Raw genomic sequence first — 20,845 nt, 5'->3', positions numbered from 1 at the left:
AGAAGCCAACCTGCCCAAAATTCACATCAGTGCCCTCAAGGTGGTCCAGCACAAGGTGAAGCCATTCTTGCTATACCAGGTGCTCCAGCTCCTCGGGAATATGGGTGTGCTGTCTCAAGCCCAGCAGTCCAAGGCCTTCTCTCTGCTCCAGAAGTGAATGATTAAACCAAGAAAAACACCATTAAAGCCCAAAGAGGAACAAAGTGGTAGGTACACAAGGAGGAGATGTGGGTTTGGTATCTCAAATGCTTTCTGGTGCTGGCTGATGGGCACGGCGGGGCCAGGTGAGGGGTGGGCATCGCTGAGTGCAGCCTGGTACAGGGTGGTCCTGCACTGTGCCAGGAGCTGCACTCAGTGCTACGGCTGAGAGACAGCCGGGATTGGGGTGCTCATCCTGTGGCAGGAGCACTGGAGAATGGCCAGGACTGACTGGAGGATGGGCAGGATCAGTGAAGAATGGGAAGAGGATGGGCAGGGTCGCTGAAGGATGGGCAGGATCAGTGAAGGATGGGCAGGATCAGTGAAAGATGCCCAGGATTGCAGGAGGATGGGCAGGGTCGCTGAAGGATGGGCAGGATCAGTGAAGGATGGGCAGGATCAGTGAAAGACGTCCAGGATCGCTGGAGGATGGGCAGGATCAGTGAAGGATGGGAAGGATTGCTGGAGGATGCCCAGGATCTCTGGAGGATGGGCAGGATCAGTGAAAGATGCCCAGGATCGCAGGAGGATGGCCAGGATCGCTGGAGGATGGGTAGGATCAGTGAAGGATGCCCGGGATGGCAGGAGGATGCCCAGGATGGCAGGAGGATGCCCAGGATCACAGGAGGATGGGTAGGATCAGTGAAGGATGCCCAGGATTGCAGGTGGATGCCCAGGATCGCTGGAAGATGCCCGGGATCTAAGGAGGATGCCCGGGATGGCAGGAGGATGCCCGGGGTCTCAGGAGGATGCCCGGGATCTCAGGAGGATGCTCGGGATGGCAGGAGGATGGGTAGGATCAGTGAAGGATGCCCGGGATCGCAGGAGGATGCCCAGGATCTCAGGAGGATGCCCGGGATGGCAGGAGGATGCCCGGGATGGCAGGAGGATGCCCGGGATCTCAGAAGGATGCCCAGGATCGCAGGAGGATGCCCAGGATGGCAGGAGGATGGGTAGGATCAGTGAAGGATGCCCGGGATCTCAGGAGGATGCCCGGGATGGCAGGAGGATGCCCGGGGTCTCAGGAGGATGCCCGGAATGGCAGGAGGATGCCCGGGATGACAGGAGGATGCCCAGGATGGCAGGAGGATGGGTAGGATCAGTGAAGGATGCCCAGGATCGCAGGAGGATGCCCAGGATGGCAGGAGGATGGGTAGGATCAGCGAAGGATGCCCGGGATGGCAGGAGGATGCCCGGGATGGCAGGAGGATGCCCGGGGTCTCAGGAGGATGCCCGGGGTCTCAGGGGGATGCCCGGGATCTCAGGAGGATGCCCGGGATGGCAGGAGGATGCCCGGGATCTCAGGAGGATGCCCGGGATGGCAGGAGGATGCCCGGGATGGCAGGAGGATGCCCGGGGTCTCAGGAGGATGCCCGGGATGGCAGGAGGATGCCCGGGATGGCAGGAGGATGCCCAGGGTCTCAGGAGGATGCCCGGGGTCTCAGGAGGATGCCCGGGATGGCAGGAGGATGCCCGGGATCTCAGGAGGATGCCCGGGATGGCAGGAGGATGCCCGGGATCTCAGGAGGATGCCCGGGATGGCAGGAGGATGCCCGGGATGGCAGGAGGATGCCCGGGATCTCAGGAGGATGCCCGGGGTCGCTCCGGCCGCGCGGGCTCTGTCCGGCCGCGGGGCAGCGGCTGTGCAAGGGCGCCGCCTCCCGGCCGCCCGCGGCTCTGCAGGGCAGGTCGCGCCCCCTCCTTCCCCCCGGGTCCGTGCCCTCGGGGGCTCCGGGCACTCAGATTTGGGGTTTGAGCCGCCTCTGACCCTGCGGCGAGCCCGCCGGGCCCCCCAGTGCAGGAGTTTTCCTGCGGCGCCTCCAGTACTCCGTGGGAACGGGGTGTTGCTCAGGGGATGCTGCCTCCGTTCGTCCTTCCTTTCCCGGAGGAAACAGGAAACCGCCCAGCGAGGGAGTGTGCCCGGGAAAAAAATCACTTACAGAGGAGGAACCTCCCTGCACCCGTGTGCGAGAGCTGAGTCCCTGGACAGGGACGTCTGTGCCCTGCGAGTCAAATTCCCGCATTCAGATTAACTTGGTTCTCTGCCCTCGCCTGACCATGAAAATCTCAGCCATCGATATTTGGTGTTGGACGCTACCGCTGTGTTTGTAGGCAAAGCATCACAGTCATTGCAACGTGCCAAGACTCGGGATGGTCGAGGTTGTCTCGTTCCTAACAGCCCATTACAGAAAATGACCCTTTTTTTTTTTGTTAGAAAGGCAAACTGCGGTTTATAACCCACGACAGCAGCCGGAGGAGGGCTTGGGTTGGTTATTTTTGTGAGGAAGAGTTACACCAGGCGTACGTTGGAGGCAGTGAGCATTAGTCATGATTTCTCATTTGCAGGTGTGAGGTTGTTCGGGAGTGTTCTCACGCTGTGGATGCATCCTGTAACAGAGTGCTGTGGTGTAAACTTCATCCCGGTGCTGCTGCAAAACAGAAATCAGCTTGGAAAAATGAAATCTGCAGAGTGAAAGAGTTTAGCTCCCTAGCACCACTCTACAGATAGCAATGGGGGCTTCTCTGTTTACTTTAAAAAGAGACAGCAATCTTTAGAAAACAGGGTGGTATGTTCAGTCTCTTTTAGTCCGAAATCTTCTTCCTCAGACCAGTGAAAACTTAATATGGGTTGAAATGGCACTGAAATCTTCCACCTGAGAGTAGTTCTTTCAAAAAAACAAAACCAAAAACCCAGTGTATTTCTGGCTATGAAAGAAAATGCCTTTAATTTATTTAAACAGTACTCACACCTTCAAGATTTTGGTTGCTTTTTCAGGAGAAGTCCCAGGTAAGCAGCAGTGGCTTTGGCTTTGTTGATTGTTCTGTAAGGCCTGCACAAAGCTTAGCACTTACCAAAGTGCTTTACATTTACCTTGACTATTAACTACTGATGCTATTTAGACTGTAAGTTTGCAAAAGCTTTTGCATGAAGTAAATATTTTAAATAACAATATATGAGATTTCTAGGGCCCTGGCAGATATAAAAGAAAGGCTCAGGTCCTCTTCGAATTTTGCACTTCTACAAACATTGAGTTCAGAGAATTTAGTGTGTTTTAGGACAAAATACTCTTATTTGTCTTGTCTTGCCTGAAACTTCCACCAGTAGACAAATTTTTTCTCAAAAATTTTTTCTCAAAAAAATGAGCCTCTTATACTTCTGCTAACTGCTCTGCGTTCCCATGACCTGCATTCATATGTGTCATATTCAGATAAGGAGGAGGCACAACGCTGACTAATGCTGCTTTTTTGGAAGGAAAAAAGACAAAAGCTATTTGAGACAGGAATAGAAGTGCCAGCACTAAATGACAGATGAACAGCTGGTAGCAAAGGTGGCAGCTCTAACGTTTCTCTGTGTTTATGGAGTATTGAAATGAGGGAATGTTATCTGGATTTGTTTCTCTGGGCTGGATGCTTGTCTTCAGACTCAGCAATTCTCTGGGTCCCAGGACCGGGTGTAAGAGAGTGGATGGGTTTTGTTTAGCACAAGTGAGTGTTGCTCCCTCACCAGAGCTGCAGCCTGGAGTATGGGGCATGGCTGTGCCCCTCACCCACCCCCTCTGCTTCCAGTCTGTTCCCATATTTTGTCTGACAGCACTTGCTCCTTATTAACATGACTATAGCGTCTTTGTGCCCTCTGTCAGAAGAAATCCTGCACCAGAATAAATTTCAGAGGTGACAGATTGGAACAGTTTGACCAGACGATGGCACACAAATGTCTCGGGGACTGACAGCACCTGTGGCTCTACACCTCTTTGGCTTTGGCCCTGGGCAGGAGCAGTGCCTGGCACCACTGCCTACCCACTTCTGGCTTGTCCTCTCTGGATGTTGGGCTCTGGGACGGAGATGAGGGATTATGACCCTGGGAGAGAGAGGCTGTGGCTGCAGTAAATCAGGTACCTGTATTTATGCGTCTCCCGGAAGCTCAGTTGTGCTGTACTTCGGAGTCTATGAAAAAGTGTGATTTTAGGGTTCATGGAAAACAAACCAGTGTGTGATGGTCTGTGCCAGGTGTGATGGTGTGACAGGCAGTGCCATGTCCCCTGAGACTGGGACCTTCCAAGCCGGGAAGGCAGTCCCAGCAAACGGGGCTTTTGTCTGTGTCTTGTCAGAGCAGCTTCTAAGCCTTTTCTTCTCACTGCAGACTCTGAGTACGGGTTGATTTGGCAGATGATGTGGGGTGAAGTGGCAAATACCTCTCTGCTCACCCTCTGTCAGGGGAGCTTTTGCAGCTGCTGGGTTACAGTGTCGTCCATAGATCTGCCAGTACAGGACAGTACAGGGTGAAACACCGCCACGGGAAGGTGCCGGAGGGGTCAGCTGCCTCCCAAGAAGGGCCAAGGCATGTCCCGGTTTAGGACATCAGGAGCTGGGGGCTGGGGCGCCTCAGCCCCCCACCCTTGAGGAGGCAGCTGGCACCCAGCCGCATGCTTTGCATGGGGCTGTTGAGCCCCGCCAGGTGCTCAGCAGGCTCTGCACGGAGCCCGGCAAGGAGCCCGCTGCCCGCGGAGGTTCCGAGCCGGGGAAGATCTTTCCGTGCGGGCAGCGGGGCATCAGGGCGCCGGTCGTAGATATACGTCCAGGCTGGAGGGAACGTCCCCGGCTGGGAGGAGCCAGCGGCTCAGCCGCTGTAAACAGTGCGGGCACCGCCAGCGGTTGGGAGATGGATATAAAAAGGGAGGCGGAGGGGAGGCAGCCGGAGCGGCGGAGCGGGAGCTGCCTGCGCCTGTCTGCCCCTGCCCCTGCCCTGCCCTGCCTGCCCCTGCCCTGCCCGCCCCGCCGGGTGCCCGGCAGCCCGGGCCGGCAGCTCCGAGAGGCTGCGGGCAGAGTCCACGGTCGGCGCTGTCGGGACAGGTAAGTGTCTGCAGCGAAGTTTGGAACCCGCCGGTGCCGCTCGTCGAGCCGCCGCTGGGTTCGCGCCGCGCCGGCTCCCCCTGTCCGCGCTGCCGCTGCGGTGCTCGCCGCCTCCGGGGCTGTGCGGAGCGGGCAGCGCGGTTCTGCTTTCGCCCTTGCGCCGTTAAGTGAAGGGAGAGAAAGACAAAAACTAAAAAAACTCAACGAGACCAAAACACGTCAGGAGCAAAACGCGCCTTTTGCCGGCTCCGTGCAAAGTCGCGGCGCACGTGTTGCGGGCGGGGGCGGCCGCGGGCTGCAGGTAGCGGCTGCGGGACCGCCCGGGACGCGCCGACCGCGGGGAGCCCCGGGGAGCCGCGGCTCCTCCTGCCCTTCGCTCCGGACCCGGACCTGGAGACGGTCCCGGTCGCGGTGCCGCCGCGGGCCGCGTCGTGGAGCAGCGATCGGCGGCAGCATCAGGTCGGTACCGCTCCCTCCGCGCCCCCTCGTCCCGCCGGCCCCGCCGCCGCTGCCGCCGCCCGTCTCTTGCAGGGCCCCTCCCGGATGTCCCCCCGCACCTCGCCCCGTGCCGACCCGGCTCCGACACCCGCCTTGCCGGGCCGTGGGGCCGCCCTACGCCTCGGGAGCTCCGCCGCCTTACACTCCCTCGTCACCCGCGACGGAGGTAAGCGGGGCCGCCGCCCGCCCCGGAGCCCGGTGCTGCGGGGGATGTCCCGGCCGTGCCCGCCGGCACCTCCCGGCCCGGCGGTGCGCGCCCCCAGCCCCTCCGCTCCCCTCGCCACGCAGGGCAGCTGGTGTTCGCCGACCGCCCCCACGGGCCGCCCATCACCCTGCGGGCCCGCTACATCCTCATCCACGACGGCGGGGAGCTGCACATCGGCTCGGAGCGCTGCCCCTTCGGCTCGCGGGCCACCATCTCGCTGTACGGGCGGGCCGCCGAGGGGGCGGCCGTGGAAGGCTTCGGGCAGAAGTTCGTGGGCGTAGGTCGCGGCGGCATCCTGGAGCTGCCCGGCCGGCGGCGCCGCTCCCGGACCCTCCTGGACAGGACGCTGCATCCCGGCTGGGGCAGCCGCGGGCCCAACCTGCGCGTCCCGGGCGGCGGCACGGCGGGGCTGCTGGCGGGGCCGCTTCGACAGCCACCTGCGGCCGGGCGGGGGCCGGCGGCTCAGCGCCTTCCTGGCCCGGTAGCCCCCCGGCAGTGCCCCTGGGGGACTCGGCCGCCCGCAGCCTCACGCCGGAGACGCGGCTGCTGCTGCTGCGGGACCGCCTGGGCTGCAGCTTCATCGTCCGGCTGCGCTACAGGTGAGGCGGGGGCGGGAGCGGAGCCACCATGGACAGCTCCGCGCCGCCGGGGGCTCGTCCCGACCGAGGGGCGGAGCGGGGCTCGGCCGCGCCCGCGGGCGGGGGGCTGCGGGTACCGGGGGGGGATGCTGTGGGTACCGGGGGGGGATGCTGTGGGTACCCGGGGGGATGCTGCGGGTACCGGGGGGGGATGCTGTGGGTACCGGGGGGGGATGCTGTGGGTACCCGGGGGGGATGCTGTGGGTACACGGGGGGATGCTGCGGGTACCGGGGGGGATGCTGTGGGTACACGGGGGGATGCTGCGGGTACCCGGGGGGGATGCTGCGGGTACCGGGGGGGATGCTGTGGGTACACGGGGGGATGCTGCGGGTACCCGGGGGGGATGCTGCGGGTACCGGGGGGGATGCTGTGGGTACCCCGGGGGGATGCTGTGGGTACCCGGTGGGATGCGGGAAGGATGCGGTGGTCACCCGGGGGGGAATATGCACCGGGCCACCCGTGCCAGAGGGTGCGGAGTTGTGCCACGCTGTGCGCTCCCTCCTGCCCAAGTTACTGCGAATCTGAACAGCGCGGTGATAATCATAGCACAGTCTTTGGCTCACGTGGATGTTGACCAACCTAACAGCAGTACTCTCTCAAAGTAACGTTTTAGCTTTCTACAAAGAGATGGCACTGACGTATTTAATGGCTAGAGCACTTCTATCGTGCACAGGGTTATCTAGATCAAAATTAAATCAGTATGCTCTTCATCTAATTGCATGATTCTGCCACGTGCCACTGTAAAAATAATTGATTGCTTCATTTTTCAGGGGTGCCTCATAATGGATTTAAAGTGGAGGTGTCCAAAGGAGTAATTCTTCATCTGGTGGATGAGATAACAAGTTGGTTACAAGTTGGTTACCTGGTGATCATATCCTCATTTCATCATTGCCAGTACAGGTAATTCCATGCATCAGGCTGAAGAGTTTAATCTCCTTCCTTGCCCTGAATGTAAAAACAATCAAGTGAAAATTGATGGTATGAAATATTTTTATCAGGGTACTCATTTGTGGTAAATATTTACATTGTCTTGTCTGTTTAAGTAGTTTTTGTCCCATAAACACAAGGGTGCATATGAGAGATGAAGGCCCTAATATTATTTTGGGTCTTGAAAGTTTGACCAGAGGCAAAAGCCCTTTGTAGCAGCCAGGGCAAGTGGTGTTCTTCTCTGGGATCAGATACTGGGCATGTCTCCAGACCTGGTGATTGCTTAAACAAAAGGTGTGCACTTGCTCAGAACAATTCAATAATAAAGATGCTGTGTTCACCCTGAATAAAAAGGTTTCTGGTTCCCACAGGCAGCCTACTTTTTCTTCACATTGGAGAAGTCATAGATGGTGCTGATATGAGGGCAGAGGTTGGTCTTCTGACCAGAAATATACTTATTCAAGGAGAAATGGAAGATGCCAGTTATGGACAAAATCGATGCTAGTTTTCCTCTTTTGATACATTCGGAGGACACATTAAAGTGAGTAATTTTTAATACATTTGCTTGTAGGTGGTTTCAGATAGTTCCCTTCCTGCTTTTTAAACAAGCAATATAAAACATCAAATTACCATTGTGTGCGTGGGAAAAGGTATATTTGCCTATAAAAAAGGGGGAAGTTTGTTAGCCTGTCTTGCAAAACTAGCCTTGCAACGAGACTGTGCCATTTTCTTCAGCAAGTCTGCAAAAACATGCCCTTCTAGGGGAAACCCTTTGAGGGGATTCTCTAGCAGCACTGCTGTGAGTAGAGCCCGTTCCTGAGATGTCACTGAAGAAATTGTGGCTCCTGCAGAGCAAACCTGCTCCCTCCCTGTCCCTGAGAAGTGCTGGGTCTCACCCTGTTGTGCTTTGCCTCCTCTTGGCTGTCTCACGTGTTCAGGGTGGAGGTGCAGCCTTGCTGGTGCAGGGGCTTTGTGTAAAGTTGCTCCTGTACCAGGCAGTGGAAACTGGGGAGCTGTGCAGGTCTGGGCTAAAATCACTTGAACAGTAGAAGCTGCCAGGAAATAGAGCCCGGTGGCAAATGCTCCCCCTTTCTGCAGTTGGCAGGAGCGCCGTGTCTGTCGCTGGTTTTGCTAAACACCGCACATGCTGTTTGGCAGCTGCTCCTTGGCAGCCCCGTCCTGTAGGTGTGCAGCTGCTGGCACACGGCTCTGCAGGTCCTGAGCTGCTGTGGGTGGAAACAGGGAGCTCACACTTCCTCCTGGGACCAGACTGCGTTTCACTCTGCAAAAATACTGCCTAATGGGAGAGAAAAAAAAAAAAACCAAACCTGTTTTTCTTTTTGTGTGTGTTTCTGTTGTAACGCCTTACCTGGATCTACATTTGTCTCAACAGACCCTAAGGAATTTTAGCTCTGTTCACATGTCAGGAGTGGAGTTAAAAAACATGGGGCAACAAATCCTGGGCAGTTACCCTGTGCATTTTCACCTGGCTGAGGATGTGGATGAGAGAGGAGGATATGAATGCCCAATGTACCTCGATAACCTGGCTATCCACCACTGCCTCTCTAGGTGTGTTGCCATACATGGAACTCGTGGCCTTCTGGTAGGAGACATATTTTATTAGTAACAAGTTCATTTCTTTGCTTAGCCAGGGCTAAAGAGCCAGAGCCATTTGTGATGCAAAGAGAAATCAGGATATTGAAATAAGGCACCTTTTTCACAATAAATGTCCTGACTTCTCCTTTGTTGGAGTTAAGACTGGTCCTCTGGTAATGCTCTTTGAAATAAATGTCAGGTTCTCAGCACAGCCTAATTAATATTATCAGATCAGATATAGTGTGATCAGATGCAGTGAAATCTTTTCCACGGTAATTCTGGACAGTTTGTGATAATGGGAACTTTCATTTAAAATTAAAGAAATGGAGTTTAAATGGAGCTGACTGAAGCAATGGACCTTTAATTTGCAATGGAGATAAAAAAGACAGAGCTTGTTCAAGTCTGGGCAATGTGAAATATATCCCAAAATGTTCACGTGACAAAGGGAATGAAATATGAGCAGGACAGACCCAAATGGTCGCTTCAGTTCCAGGAAAGTCCTCAGGAACTTGGCTTTGACCTAGATCCTCACAAGGGCATTGTGAAGAGGAACTTAAAAGAAAAAAAAAAGGTCACAACAAAAGCCATACGTGTCCCAGCTGGAAAAGAGAGATTCCTGATCCAGTCCCAACAGGTTGCTGTCTGCCCTGCAGGACCCTGAGTGGCATTTTGGTGACTGTGAGCATTTCCTCATTCACTGGATGTGTGCTCAGGCAGACACTCCCTGACCTCCTGTGTTTTTCGTGACTGTATTTTCTCAATCCTGGACATAAAGCTGTGTAAGACACGACATAGATGTGCTTTGTGTGTGAAAGGGTCCCCTGAAAGAATGTATTCATGAAAGTGCAATACAGGACCTGGAGCACTCTTCATGTGTCCTAAAGTTGATTTATATTGTTCAGATCAGTCACAATTATTGATTGCTTTCTCATATTCATGATTTCCTCTGTCTGTAGAGCCTTTTTTTGTGTACAGAGCTCCTTAGGTTGACAGGAGGCTTGTCCAGTATTTGTGGATGTAGTTTAACTTTCTTTCTTTCCCTGTGGGTATTAAACTTCTGGAATTGAAGTAACGTGTTTGGGATGAAAAATTAAGCCTTATGCTAATAATGGTCCTTAGAAGAATGGTGTATGGTGTTGCTCATTATCAGAAGGGAGGTACTCAGGGCTTTATCTGGATGTGTGGGGTTCAGTAGTTCAACCAAGAAACCAAGTGACATCCAGCCCTGGTTGTGTGACTCTGAGGGCTTTGAGCACATGAATAGGTGAGTAGATTTTATAGTAAAGATTAAATGTTTGATTCTTTGACAAAACCATGTGGCTCTGATATATAGTCAGATGATATAAATGTAATAAAAGCTTTGCTTTAAAAGAATTTAAAACAATTTGCAGTGCCAGAGAACAGCATGTGTATCAGAGCAAGGCAGTTAAATAACACAGACAGGTACCTGCTCCAGCATCAGATTATGAAATCCCAGCCCTTGAAGTGGAGTAGCCCAGAGAGGAGGTTTCCTCCCTCCCATCCTGAGGTTTTAGATGATGTAATTTTAGATGTACATTGCCAGAGCGGTTTGTGCTCCTCTGTGTGCAGGTCATGCGGAGCTGTCTGCATTCCCCTTCTCCATCTGTTGCTCTGTGCCAGGCTTGTGCTGCTTTGCAAGCCAGCAGCAGCTTGGGTTCCTCACAGGGGCTGGAAGCAGGCTGGGATGTGCTCTGTGCTGGGCACATGTCAGGCGTGTGCAGACTGCTGGAGTCTTTCGTGTCTGATGGTGCAGTGCATAAAGGTCACATATATTGTGTTGCTGAACTATATATAATTCAGTGTTTAGAGGCATCTTAATCATCTGGTGTTGGCCACAGCAGCGAGGCTGCAGCCTGTGTTGGGGACAGTGTTTCCTGCTGGCACATACAGTAAAATGCCACTGTGACAGTGCTGTGGGTGGGTGCCTTTCCAGGCTTGGGTTTTCCATCAGTGATATGCTGGAATTGATCATTTATTGGGGTTTGGTTCTGATGGCATGGGCCCTTATCTTTCCATGCAAATGTAAGTGATCTTTAAACCACATTAGTCCTGGTCATGAGAGTGATCACTACAGTTTCGTGTACGTAACTTTTCAGGGCTGCCATGCAAGTCTGAAGCTGGGACTAATTTTATTAATTAAAGCAATAATCTGCTTTTGGATACAAGTCTGGCCTTTCATGCAGCCAGTCTGAAGCACAGATTAGCCAAACTGCAGCTAAATGCAGAAGAATGAAACTCTACAATCGAAATGCCATTTAAAACAATGAGCAGTTTGTTGTTGTATTTCTCTCCCCAAAACTAGTCTTCCACAGCCTCCTTAGCACAGCTTCTGCCCATCCTTTGGGAGGGTGGAAGTAGCCAGGCCTACTGATCTTAGCAGGCTGGCAGGGACACTTGCATTTTTTGTCTAAATCCATTTCCTATCTGGATTTCCAAGACTCAGCTGGCCGGGAGGGACACACTCAGTGCCAGTTCTCTGTTACCCTCCCTGTGGCTCACTCCATGGTGCTGACCCCATGTGCAGGGTCCCAGTGGATTTCCAGCACTCTGCCAGTGGAAACTGGGTACCTGGTTGTGTTGTGCCTCATTCTTAAGTCTCTTTTGGACACCTCATTGAGGCAGAAACAAGAGCAGCAGATGACAATTTGAGGGGTGACTGCCAGGAAAACAATGAAATCCAGCAGAGCTATACCTATGGGGACTATACTGTTTGTGAGCCCAGATGTTATGTACAGTTGCAGCCCATCAAGGGGAAATTACAGGATATGATTCCATGAAATGGATTTATTTCAAGTATCCCTCTGTATACAAAAATAACCAAGTAGGTTAATATTAGTTAATCTTGCAGTCTTGCACAGACATAACTGACGTCAACAGGAATTTTGTGTGCCTGAAGAGGGAATATAAATGCTGACAGGGATCATTTGAGTACAAAGTTAAGGTTTCTGTAAGATTTAGTAACAAATAGCTGGTATTTTAACTAGCCTGATTTAGTATTTACATTTAAAAGAAGGATTTCTGAATTTGTCTTCATAAGACTGTACATCAAAGGAGGCTTGTGCTAAGTCCTTTTGGTCAAATTAGGGTTTAATGCAATATCCCTGAGCATGTCAATTAATATTAAATACACTGAAAGAGTAAAATATCATCTCTACCCAAGATGATCATTACAGAAAAGAAGTGGCTCTGCACCTTCTGAGAATGGAGGAGAAGGAATGGAAATCTCATTAATATAAATTACTTTGCATGGTGCATTTTAAAGAATATCTTATTTAATTTTGGAAATGTTGCAGTCATACAAATTTCTGTGCTAACCATGCTGACTTCTTGGTTCATCATGCAAGACACACTTATCTTTATGCAGATATTTACTTCATGACACTGAATCAAATATTCTCTCTGAGAGCGGAGGGTACTTTTAAATCCAGTATTTTGCAATTTTCCCTTAATTACACATATAATCTTCCTCAGAGTAATTTTAAGGTCAGTCCACAGTTATGCACACTGCCTGTAGTTCAAGTCAGCTCCAGGACTGATGGAGGCACCATAGATAGAAGGTTAGCAGTGCTTTTATACGTGGTCTTTACTGCCTACCTGCAAAAGACGTTATCCAATGAAGTAGACAACAGATGACACCGTTTTCATAGCTACACCTGGCTTCTGTGTGTACCACTACTGATCTTCCCTCTGAAGAAAAACTCCTTACTGGGACAAACATCAAAATTATGTCTCCTTAATCTTCTGCTTAATGGGCCATTTGCAGCTTGCACGGATATTTGTTCTGTTTTTTCATGTAGAAGCTTCATAAATTCATAGAGAATCCCCTAACTCCTGCCATTGCCCCTGAAGTTTGAAAAAACAGACCAGAAGTTTCACTCTTCAGGCATTTTCCAAAGCTGCTTAACTTAAAAAAAACCCAACAACCCTTGGATTTCCTTCAGCTGCATTGAACAGAGCAAGGATTTTGTGTTAACGTTCCCATATAATTTACAATAGGTTCAGCATGTGGCTCCATAAATGACCATGTCTGACATTACGAGATGGTTTATTTTCCTTAAAGAGTGTCATTAAAAGGTTGTATGGAGTTTTAAAGTCAATAGGAGAGTTGTGGCTCAAGTCCAGGGCAGTGCTATGAAAATGTATCCCTTCCTGTTTGGTAACTGCTTAGGATCATTTCGATTTTGGTTTTTCAGGGCTGTCAGCACGTTCTGGATTGCAAATCCAAACAACAACTTAATAGAGAATGCAGCAGCTGGTGCTCAGGTAAAACCACTTAATGGCAGAGCTATGCTTTGCCTCCACTTCCCAAATATTCTACACTTATCTATTGAGTCAGCAGCATTAAGTTTTTAGTAAGACATAAAATTTGGATATGTTTTTCTGCAACCCTCTTCTCTGTTAAGAACAAGTATTTGCCTACACTTCACTGATTTCTCTCATGATTGTGCCTGGAAATGGAATGTGATATCTCTTAGAAAATGTTGATTTTTATTAGTAGTTAATAGTTAAATGCCCAATAAAATTTTATATTTCTATATATGAGTACATGTTCTCTCCTTATTATTATCTCTTATGTTTACCCAAAACATGTTTGTGTTTTATATGCCTATATAGACCTGGCTGTTTTCTGATAAACCACCCGAACTCCACCCACAATAAATGCATTTTTAAAACACTTGTGTGTGTGCCCTGGGGACCTACTACTGTGCATGCCAAAGGATAAGCTGGGAGGTGTGGGAGTTATGGGCTGCTGTGTGTCCCCCAGGACCCACACCTTGGACAGGCTCAGGCTGGAAATCTGGCCAGCACAGTGTGAAAAGCTAAACCCCCAAGGTAACCTGTACCAGTAATTGCAGGGCCCTATTTCTCAGACCTCCCTTTGTCTTTTAGGATGTCGGGATATGGGACCTCTTCCACCGGGTCGCTGCTGGAGAGTCTGATGGAAGATATCCAGAGGGACAAGCTGAACATTCCCCCTTGGGAGTGTTTTACAACAGAGTCCACTCCAATTTCAAGGTATTTGGATGGTTTTTATGTTCCTGTCAATACAATAGTGTGGCACTGACTGTGTGTGCTGCTCTGTGACGGTTGTGGGTGTCTCACGTTTTGATAAAGGTCTTTTTAACACTGTATCAAGACACAACCAACTTTTGGGGGCAATGTTTGTTCTAAATATTAGAGAGTGAGCTGGGCAGAATGAAGGTCCCATTCCAGGCACTTCAGCTGGGTGGCTGTGTTACAGGGAATGTGCCCAGGCCATAGGTACACCTGCTTCTAAGTGAGATTTAAAGAGACACAGGCAGGACACTCAGCACTGCTGTTGGCCACAGTGTTGCCAGGATATAGGGGGATGAGGAAAAGTCATTTGTGCCAAGGCCTGCTCATCACCTCTGCAAAATGAGACCAAAAATTCAAGGGTAGTTCCAAGAAAAACACTTTCCCCCAAATATACTGTTGACATGAAAACATAACCTGTAAGATATATAAAAAAAATTTAACTAATTTCACAATATTCTAGATTGAAATTGGTTCTGTTCTCTGTGCTTTGTATATTTTACATCTTGGTCCATGGCAGCTGCTGCTCCAGCCCAAAGCCTGTAAGTTGGTTACAGCAGCTCATGTTCTCCTCTGACTGTCGGGGGACTCGTCACTCGTTATTTAAAGCCTTAATTCTTAACAACACTCTTTTTCCAAAAAGTTATCAAGAGCTTGGCAGGGTCCCTTACTGCTTTCTGCGAGGGGAAGAGAGAGAGAGAGAGAGTGGGAGTTCAGAGCCTGGCTTTGGGTCAGAAGAGAGCCCAAGATGCTGATGCATAACATATGGCAGGGCAGGCTGTGTCCTGAGCTGAGCGTGCCACGTCCTGTGCTAATGTCACGCTGAGAGGTGCCAAGTGACACCGAAAGGGAAGAAAGAGCCCCGGCTGCCGGCGCTCCTGTGCCTGCACGCACGGGCTGCCCACATTCATTGATCAAAAACGGGGTCTTTGGTCCCTTTGGAGCGATCTGTTAAAGTGATTGGAGGTGTGTGCATTTCCAGGCTGGTTTGTTTATTGGAAAAGGAGTAAAGACAACGAGAGCCAAGGCTGAAGGTCCCAGGGAGCATCTCGCTGTTGGTAATGCCCGGTAAGCACATGCTGCATGGCTCGGTGTTTTGGATAGTTGTACCTCGTCTTGGCTTCTGCATTGCATTTAGCAGATCATTAATGCCTCATTATGGCTGGAGCATCTGAAAAAAAACACAGGAGCTTTCTCTGATGAGCAGAGGCAACTATTCCATAGCTATGCACTGGATTGTTTGTGTTATTGCTGACCAAGAAGGGCACCATGCACTTGGGGCTGTGAGAACTAAGCAGTGAAGCATGTGGAAGTGGATCCAGATCCCATTAGTGCCATTAGCGGGTTTGTAAACCCCAACATTTATTACTCATTGCTTAGAAGAACTTATATCTGAAAGGTGATGTGAGAGGCAGCTGAGACTGGTCTAGGATTAATGAGGAAACTAAGTAGCCTCAAAGGTTTTTGCCAGCTGCTTTGAAATGTCTGAGCTTCCTTTCACAGAGTGGAAGCAGATAATTAAGGCCATTTTCTCACTCACTGCAGTCCTGTGGGTGTGTGTGAGGAGGTTGAGAGAAATCAGCTGCTGCTCCTGGTCAAGCCTTGGCTTTTTCCCTCCTCCATCATACCCTGTCAATATGATGTTCCTGTAAGGCTGAAAGGAAAGGATGACTGGTGTCCCTTGTGACACTTCCCTGCCAGGGTGACCCCTCGGGCACCAAGGAGACATGAGCCTTGGTACCTCAGCTGGAAGAAGTAGGGGGTGAGGGTAGACTCAGAAAAAGCAAAGGTGATTTTTTTTCCAAGCACAGCACAAATCTACCATTAGCAGCCACTGTGGCAAGAATTAGCCTGTGAGTAATTGAGATGCACCCAGTTCAGCAGCTTCTCTTTCAGCAGACACAGACATGTATGGGGGTTTGGTCTGTACATGCAAGGAGAGCAGCTCCAATTACTCTGTTACCTTTGCTGAATGAGATTCTTGAAAGTGTCTAATTGATTTTCTAGCATCAACACGGACTCTCAATGGGCCCTGTAAGGGCAGCTACAAGGGGGTCCGAGTGACTTGGGAAAAAGGTTTTCTATGCCTCTAAATCACACTGAATCAAATTAAGGAGTAGCTGTGGGCCCATTGGTGTCTAGTGAGAAATCACCTGCTCCTTGCACCTGGGCCAGAATTTTGTCCTTATGAATGTTTCTTATTTTCTGTTTTTACACCAAAGCTCAAAAGTGAAATCAGGCTAACAGCCTGACTCTGATTCAGGACATATCACCTCTTTAGACCCACCCTGCCAATAATTGGAAGCCAAACAAGATCTGCTGGGCATTACTGCCTCTGTCTGAAGTTGATTCCTGTGTCTCTTGTGCTGCATTAACTAAGATTCTTTCTTCAGGTTTCCCCCACATTAAGATGCTGATCCTGAAAAGCCACGAGTTCCTGCCATGATTGATGGTCCTTTTGCTCTTAAAAATAATGACCATGGGGCCTGGGCCAGGGGTGGTGACATTATTTTCCACAGGTCAGGGTAGGTTACTGTTTTATCATTCCCCCCACAGCAGATATAAATAGGACTGTAGGCCAAATTCACTGCAGCCATTCCTCATCATTTACACCATTGTGTTTCCTCTGTTCCAGGTTTTCAGACAATGGGATTGGACTCACTCTGGCAAGGTAATTTCTTAAAATTGATCTTCTTCCCATTTTTTAACCCCAGTGCAACATGCTCAAGAATGGAAACTGAGACACTCCCCTGGCAATTAGTGTAAGACAGGAGAAAAGCTCACATTTCCCCTCCTGGACCACACCAAGTCTTCCCTGGGCAGCCGTAAATACAAGGGGCAATTTAGCCTTTCATTCTCTTTGCCTCAGCACGCCTGGGGAATACATTGTAATTGCTGAATATTTCCTGCTGAACGGGAGGTCCTGGATGGGAGGTCCTGATGCTCCAGCTCAAAGCTACCTTGGCACAAACTTGCTGATTTCTAGACATAATTTAGAGCAGGCTGTTATAGCAGCGCATGCACCTTTTTCAAAATTAAGGACACAGATTCTACTGTGTCTGTGGTGTAATTAAAAGTGTTCATTAATTGGTGTGCTGTGCTGCATATTCACGTGGAGTTTCTTTGCTTGCAGTGATGAGACTTTCCCGACAGACGGCTCCAGCCCGGAGGTTACAGGCTCCATTTTTGGTGGAGAAAGCAGCAACTTTGGCTCCCAGGGAGGCCAAAACAGCTACTGGGGAAAAGAGGCAAATGGAGAATACAGAACACTGCCCAGAAACAAGTGAGTTATTCTTCTGCCATTTCTTCTTGGCGTTAAGGTAGAAGAAAAGCCCCAGGAATTAATGTGGCTACCAATGAGTAATTTATACCAGGTGCTTAAATTATTGTTCAGGCCAGAAATAATAAGCATCCAAATAAACTCACTCTTCAGGCCAACAGCTTGAGAGCATTCTTGACTGAATGTGTTTGATTTAGTTTTCTCCTTAGTGTATTAGTCAGTGGAGAATGGATTAGAGAATCCGACATCTGCCGAATGTCTCTTGTGTAGTGCTTCAGTGGCACAGCATCAGGGTGAGGGTGCAGCTCCCACCCTCCCTCCTGTGGGCATAGCTGGGCAAACACGGCCAGTTTGAAAATATTGAAAATATATTTTTCATTATAGCATCTTTTTTCTTTTTTGATAGCTGTGTTATTTTCAGTTTTCAGCAGCACAGCCTCCTCTCAAGCAACCACAGTGCCTACCCACATCCTCACAGTAAATTGTGCCTCCCTAAGCCTAAATTCTACTTCAATGTATGTTTTTGGTGATGCTTACCAATTCCTAAGCCTTCTATGAGGTGCTTAAAATTAAGTAATAAGCAGTAGTAATTAGACATGTCATGCATGCAGCCCTGGCTATACATGACTCAACCAAAAGTGACAACAGGAATGGGATTTCTGTAGGACAGGAAGAATAATCAGAGCTATCCTCAGTTATTATTGGTGTTATTTAAATTGAAACTGCAACAAAACTCCTTTGCAGTTCAGGCAAGCTCTAATCATGTTGTTAATCCATGTACACTTGGGGAGGAGTATGACAAAGCTGATACCTGTCCTTTTGGTACTTGTTTCTGAGGAGACACTTGCCTCCAGGAAGTCTGCCTGCTATCATTTTTTCAGTCATGCTGATGTTTTCCTGAGAAACCCATCTGCCCTGGAACAAGGAACCTGATGGCAGTGCTGCCCCACACAGCCCTTTGGGTCTTGTGGAAATGAATTCCTGCATGGCTGAAGAGAAGGGCCTTGAGCTGCTTTACCCCAGCTTACAAGCTTTAGGCAAGATTATGCGAATTTTTTTTGGCTTTTGAGCCTCATCCTGCAGAGGATGTTCAGCAGAATTTCATCCTTCACATATGATGAGTTGTCAGATCCCAGTTTTGGGAAAGAAAAGGTGGTTTTGCTACTTGTTAATGTCTTTCTATGCTGTCAGAAGACATGGAGTTTGCCCAAGCTTTTTACACAGGACTGTGTTTGTGTTTAAATCTCCTAGGACGTTCCCTATCCATGGATTGCAGATTTATGATAGGCCTGTTGGGATGGGAAGGTGCACTTCCAAGAAGTTCACCCTGACTGTTGACAGATACTCAAGTGCCACTGGGTTCTTCATGAAAAACTCCTGGCAGACCAGCCCCCAGAACAATGTGTTACAGATCCTGATGGAGAAAAGTGTAAGTGAGAGAAGCAGAAATGTTTGCTGTTAGATGTGAAAGGTTTTGAAGTTTTTAGCAGTGATGAGAGATCTATCCTAGAGCAGGATTTCCAAGCAGTGGTGTGTATTACATTGGTGCATGCCATCAATTCATTTTGAAACACTTTTCTTCTTAGTAAAGAAGGGTTTTTATATCAAATGGGATGATATCTTATGCCTGGGCAGACATACACAAAGAAAATCCACATTGGAGAAAAGTTTCACCTTGTAACCAGAAGACCCAGAACACAACTTTAGGTGGTGCAGCATTGCCAGCTGCTGAGGACCTGGTGAGGACCTGGCCTCAGAGGCTGAGAGGGTCACACACAGGACATCAGGAGCCAGCAAGCTGCAAAACAATCCTACAGAAATAGCAAATGCACTGAGAAGCAAAGCCATGACCCCGTTTCTGAGATCAGCTGTGAAATTCCTGTTGAGCACAACAGGGACTTCCCTTGAGCTGTGACAACAGAATGGGCCTCTGTATCTCTGCCTTGGCAGAAGCTGTAGGATGCTGAGCAATTCCAGTCCTTGTCCTGGGTTCCTGCAGGGATCATGACTCTGGACACTTGGCTTGGAAAATGATGGATTCCACCTGGCTCTCTCCCAGCAATCATGACCTCTCCTTAGCTTTTTTCAAACAAGGTCTGTAGTTGTTAGGATGTCCATGAACTGTAGTAACTTTGGCTTGAGGTTTGGTTTTATCTTGAGGAAAATTTCCATTGCTCTGAGATTGACCAATGTCACTCCCTCTGGCAAGCAGAGAGTTTATCTGTCCCCTCTGGTACACTTTAGACCAACAACCAGGAGGTGTTTCATGAAAGGATGACGTTGATTGCAGTCACTTGACTGCTCCTCTGAGGAAAAGATGGTCTCTGTGCATTTTGGTGAGGAGATCTTAGTTACCTTAGATGTTATGGATCTCTGGAACAAGAATAAGGGGTAATTTTCTGTACCTTCTTCATGTGTTCCCTTGAGGAAATGGCTGTAAGATCGTCATGGGGAGCATTAACAAGAAAATCAACCTGGAACTGGGGAGGGGAGCTTAGAGAAAAGAAAGTTTCATCAGTGGAGTGGAAGAGTGGAAAATTTCCTCAGGTAATGGCTGTAGGACTGTCCTCCAGAATGGTTTCAGACAGGTGATATCTGTGCACATTAGCAAAAGGATGATTATACATATTATATATGCTGAAAAAATATATATATTATATATGCTGAAAATGCAGCTCTTTAATACACTCCCAACATTTGGGGCCAATGAGCCTGTTAAATCTGCACCATTTTCTGTTTGAGAGGCAGTTTAGTACTGCAACACCTTTAAGAGCTAAGGTTTTCAAAGTAAAAATGGTCAGAATATTTCCTAAATAATTCTGCAAAGCAAATTATGCCACTGGAGTGTTAAGCCTATTACAAAAAAATCCCCAAACCCAAACAAACCCTAATGACACAATCCCAATAATTATTTATTATTTGTATATTTCCAAGAAAATATCAACTTCTGAAGCTGGTATTTTGCCAGCTTAAAAACCACGTATATTTGTAAGCACCTGCATCCCAGCAATTTTCACTTTGATTCTATTTTATCTGGGTTGAACCCAGATGTGCTACATCTGATTTCAGACTTGTAGGACCACAGACAGTTTATTTTTTGTTATTGGTTTTGCTCATTGCTATATGTGATAATTTATCTTTGCCTAGTTAAGATAGAGCCTGTCAACCATTTTAATTAATTTTCCATCTCCAGGCTTCATTTTATTAGTTTTTAAACGATGGCTAAGTACTAATTCCCTAAAGTACAATCATTTTAGTGTTGTTCTTTAAGAAGAAATTAAACATTACTGCAAGTTGTACAATGATGACAAAACTATTAGTCATGCTGAAGGATAATTGTGTAATTAATCAGACTAATCAGCAGATTGGTTAGGCAACAAAATTACAAAGCCAGTCAGGTCTTGTTTAATTCCAGCATAAAAAAAAACAGTGAAGCAGAACAGAAGACCTAAACATTGCACTCCATACAAAAGATTCTACTTGTCTATCCACTGACAAAGCTGAATCTCACGTGTTATCTATGCATTTATCCATTGCAATAGTACTGCTGGGCTGGTTTGTTTGTTTTGAAAAGA

General features: G+C 49.0%; 1 protein-coding gene and 1 pseudogene across 9 annotated transcripts in view; both read left to right on the top strand.

Moving 5' to 3' along the window:
• The first annotated feature begins 4,906 nt into the window (after nt 1–4,906).
• LOC138116655 (inactive cell surface hyaluronidase CEMIP2-like) lies at nt 4,907–7,251 on the top strand (annotated as a pseudogene).
• Nucleotides 7,252–7,734: 483 nt separating this feature from the next.
• The window catches only part of LOC138116653 (cell surface hyaluronidase-like), a 49,387-nt gene continuing 36,276 nt past the window's right edge, over nt 7,735–20,845 (top strand). For 7 of the 9 annotated variants that reach the window (XM_069026163.1, XM_069026165.1, XM_069026167.1 and 4 more), the window contains exons 1-8: nt 7,735–7,859; nt 8,712–8,887; nt 13,129–13,198; nt 13,826–13,951; nt 14,973–15,058; nt 16,626–16,661; nt 17,124–17,273; nt 18,522–18,699. In XM_069026163.1, coding sequence (XP_068882264.1) covers nt 8,739–8,887; nt 13,129–13,198; nt 13,826–13,951; nt 14,973–15,058; nt 16,626–16,661; nt 17,124–17,273; nt 18,522–18,699 — 795 coding nt within the window. In that variant the 5' untranslated portion in view covers nt 7,735–7,859; nt 8,712–8,738. Of the gene's footprint in view, nt 7,860–8,711; nt 8,922–13,128; nt 13,199–13,825; nt 13,952–14,972; nt 15,059–16,625; nt 16,662–17,123; nt 17,274–18,521; nt 18,700–20,845 lie in introns of all 9 variants that reach the window. The other 2 variants (XM_069026164.1, XM_069026168.1) reach the window with 2 other exon arrangements.

Source organism: Aphelocoma coerulescens, chromosome 10 (genome assembly GCF_041296385.1).
Source record: "Aphelocoma coerulescens isolate FSJ_1873_10779 chromosome 10, UR_Acoe_1.0, whole genome shotgun sequence".
Lineage (NCBI taxonomy): Eukaryota > Metazoa > Chordata > Aves > Passeriformes > Corvidae > Aphelocoma > Aphelocoma coerulescens.
Note: the sequence above shows the minus strand (reverse complement) of the source record. Positions and strands in the feature narration are given on the sequence as shown.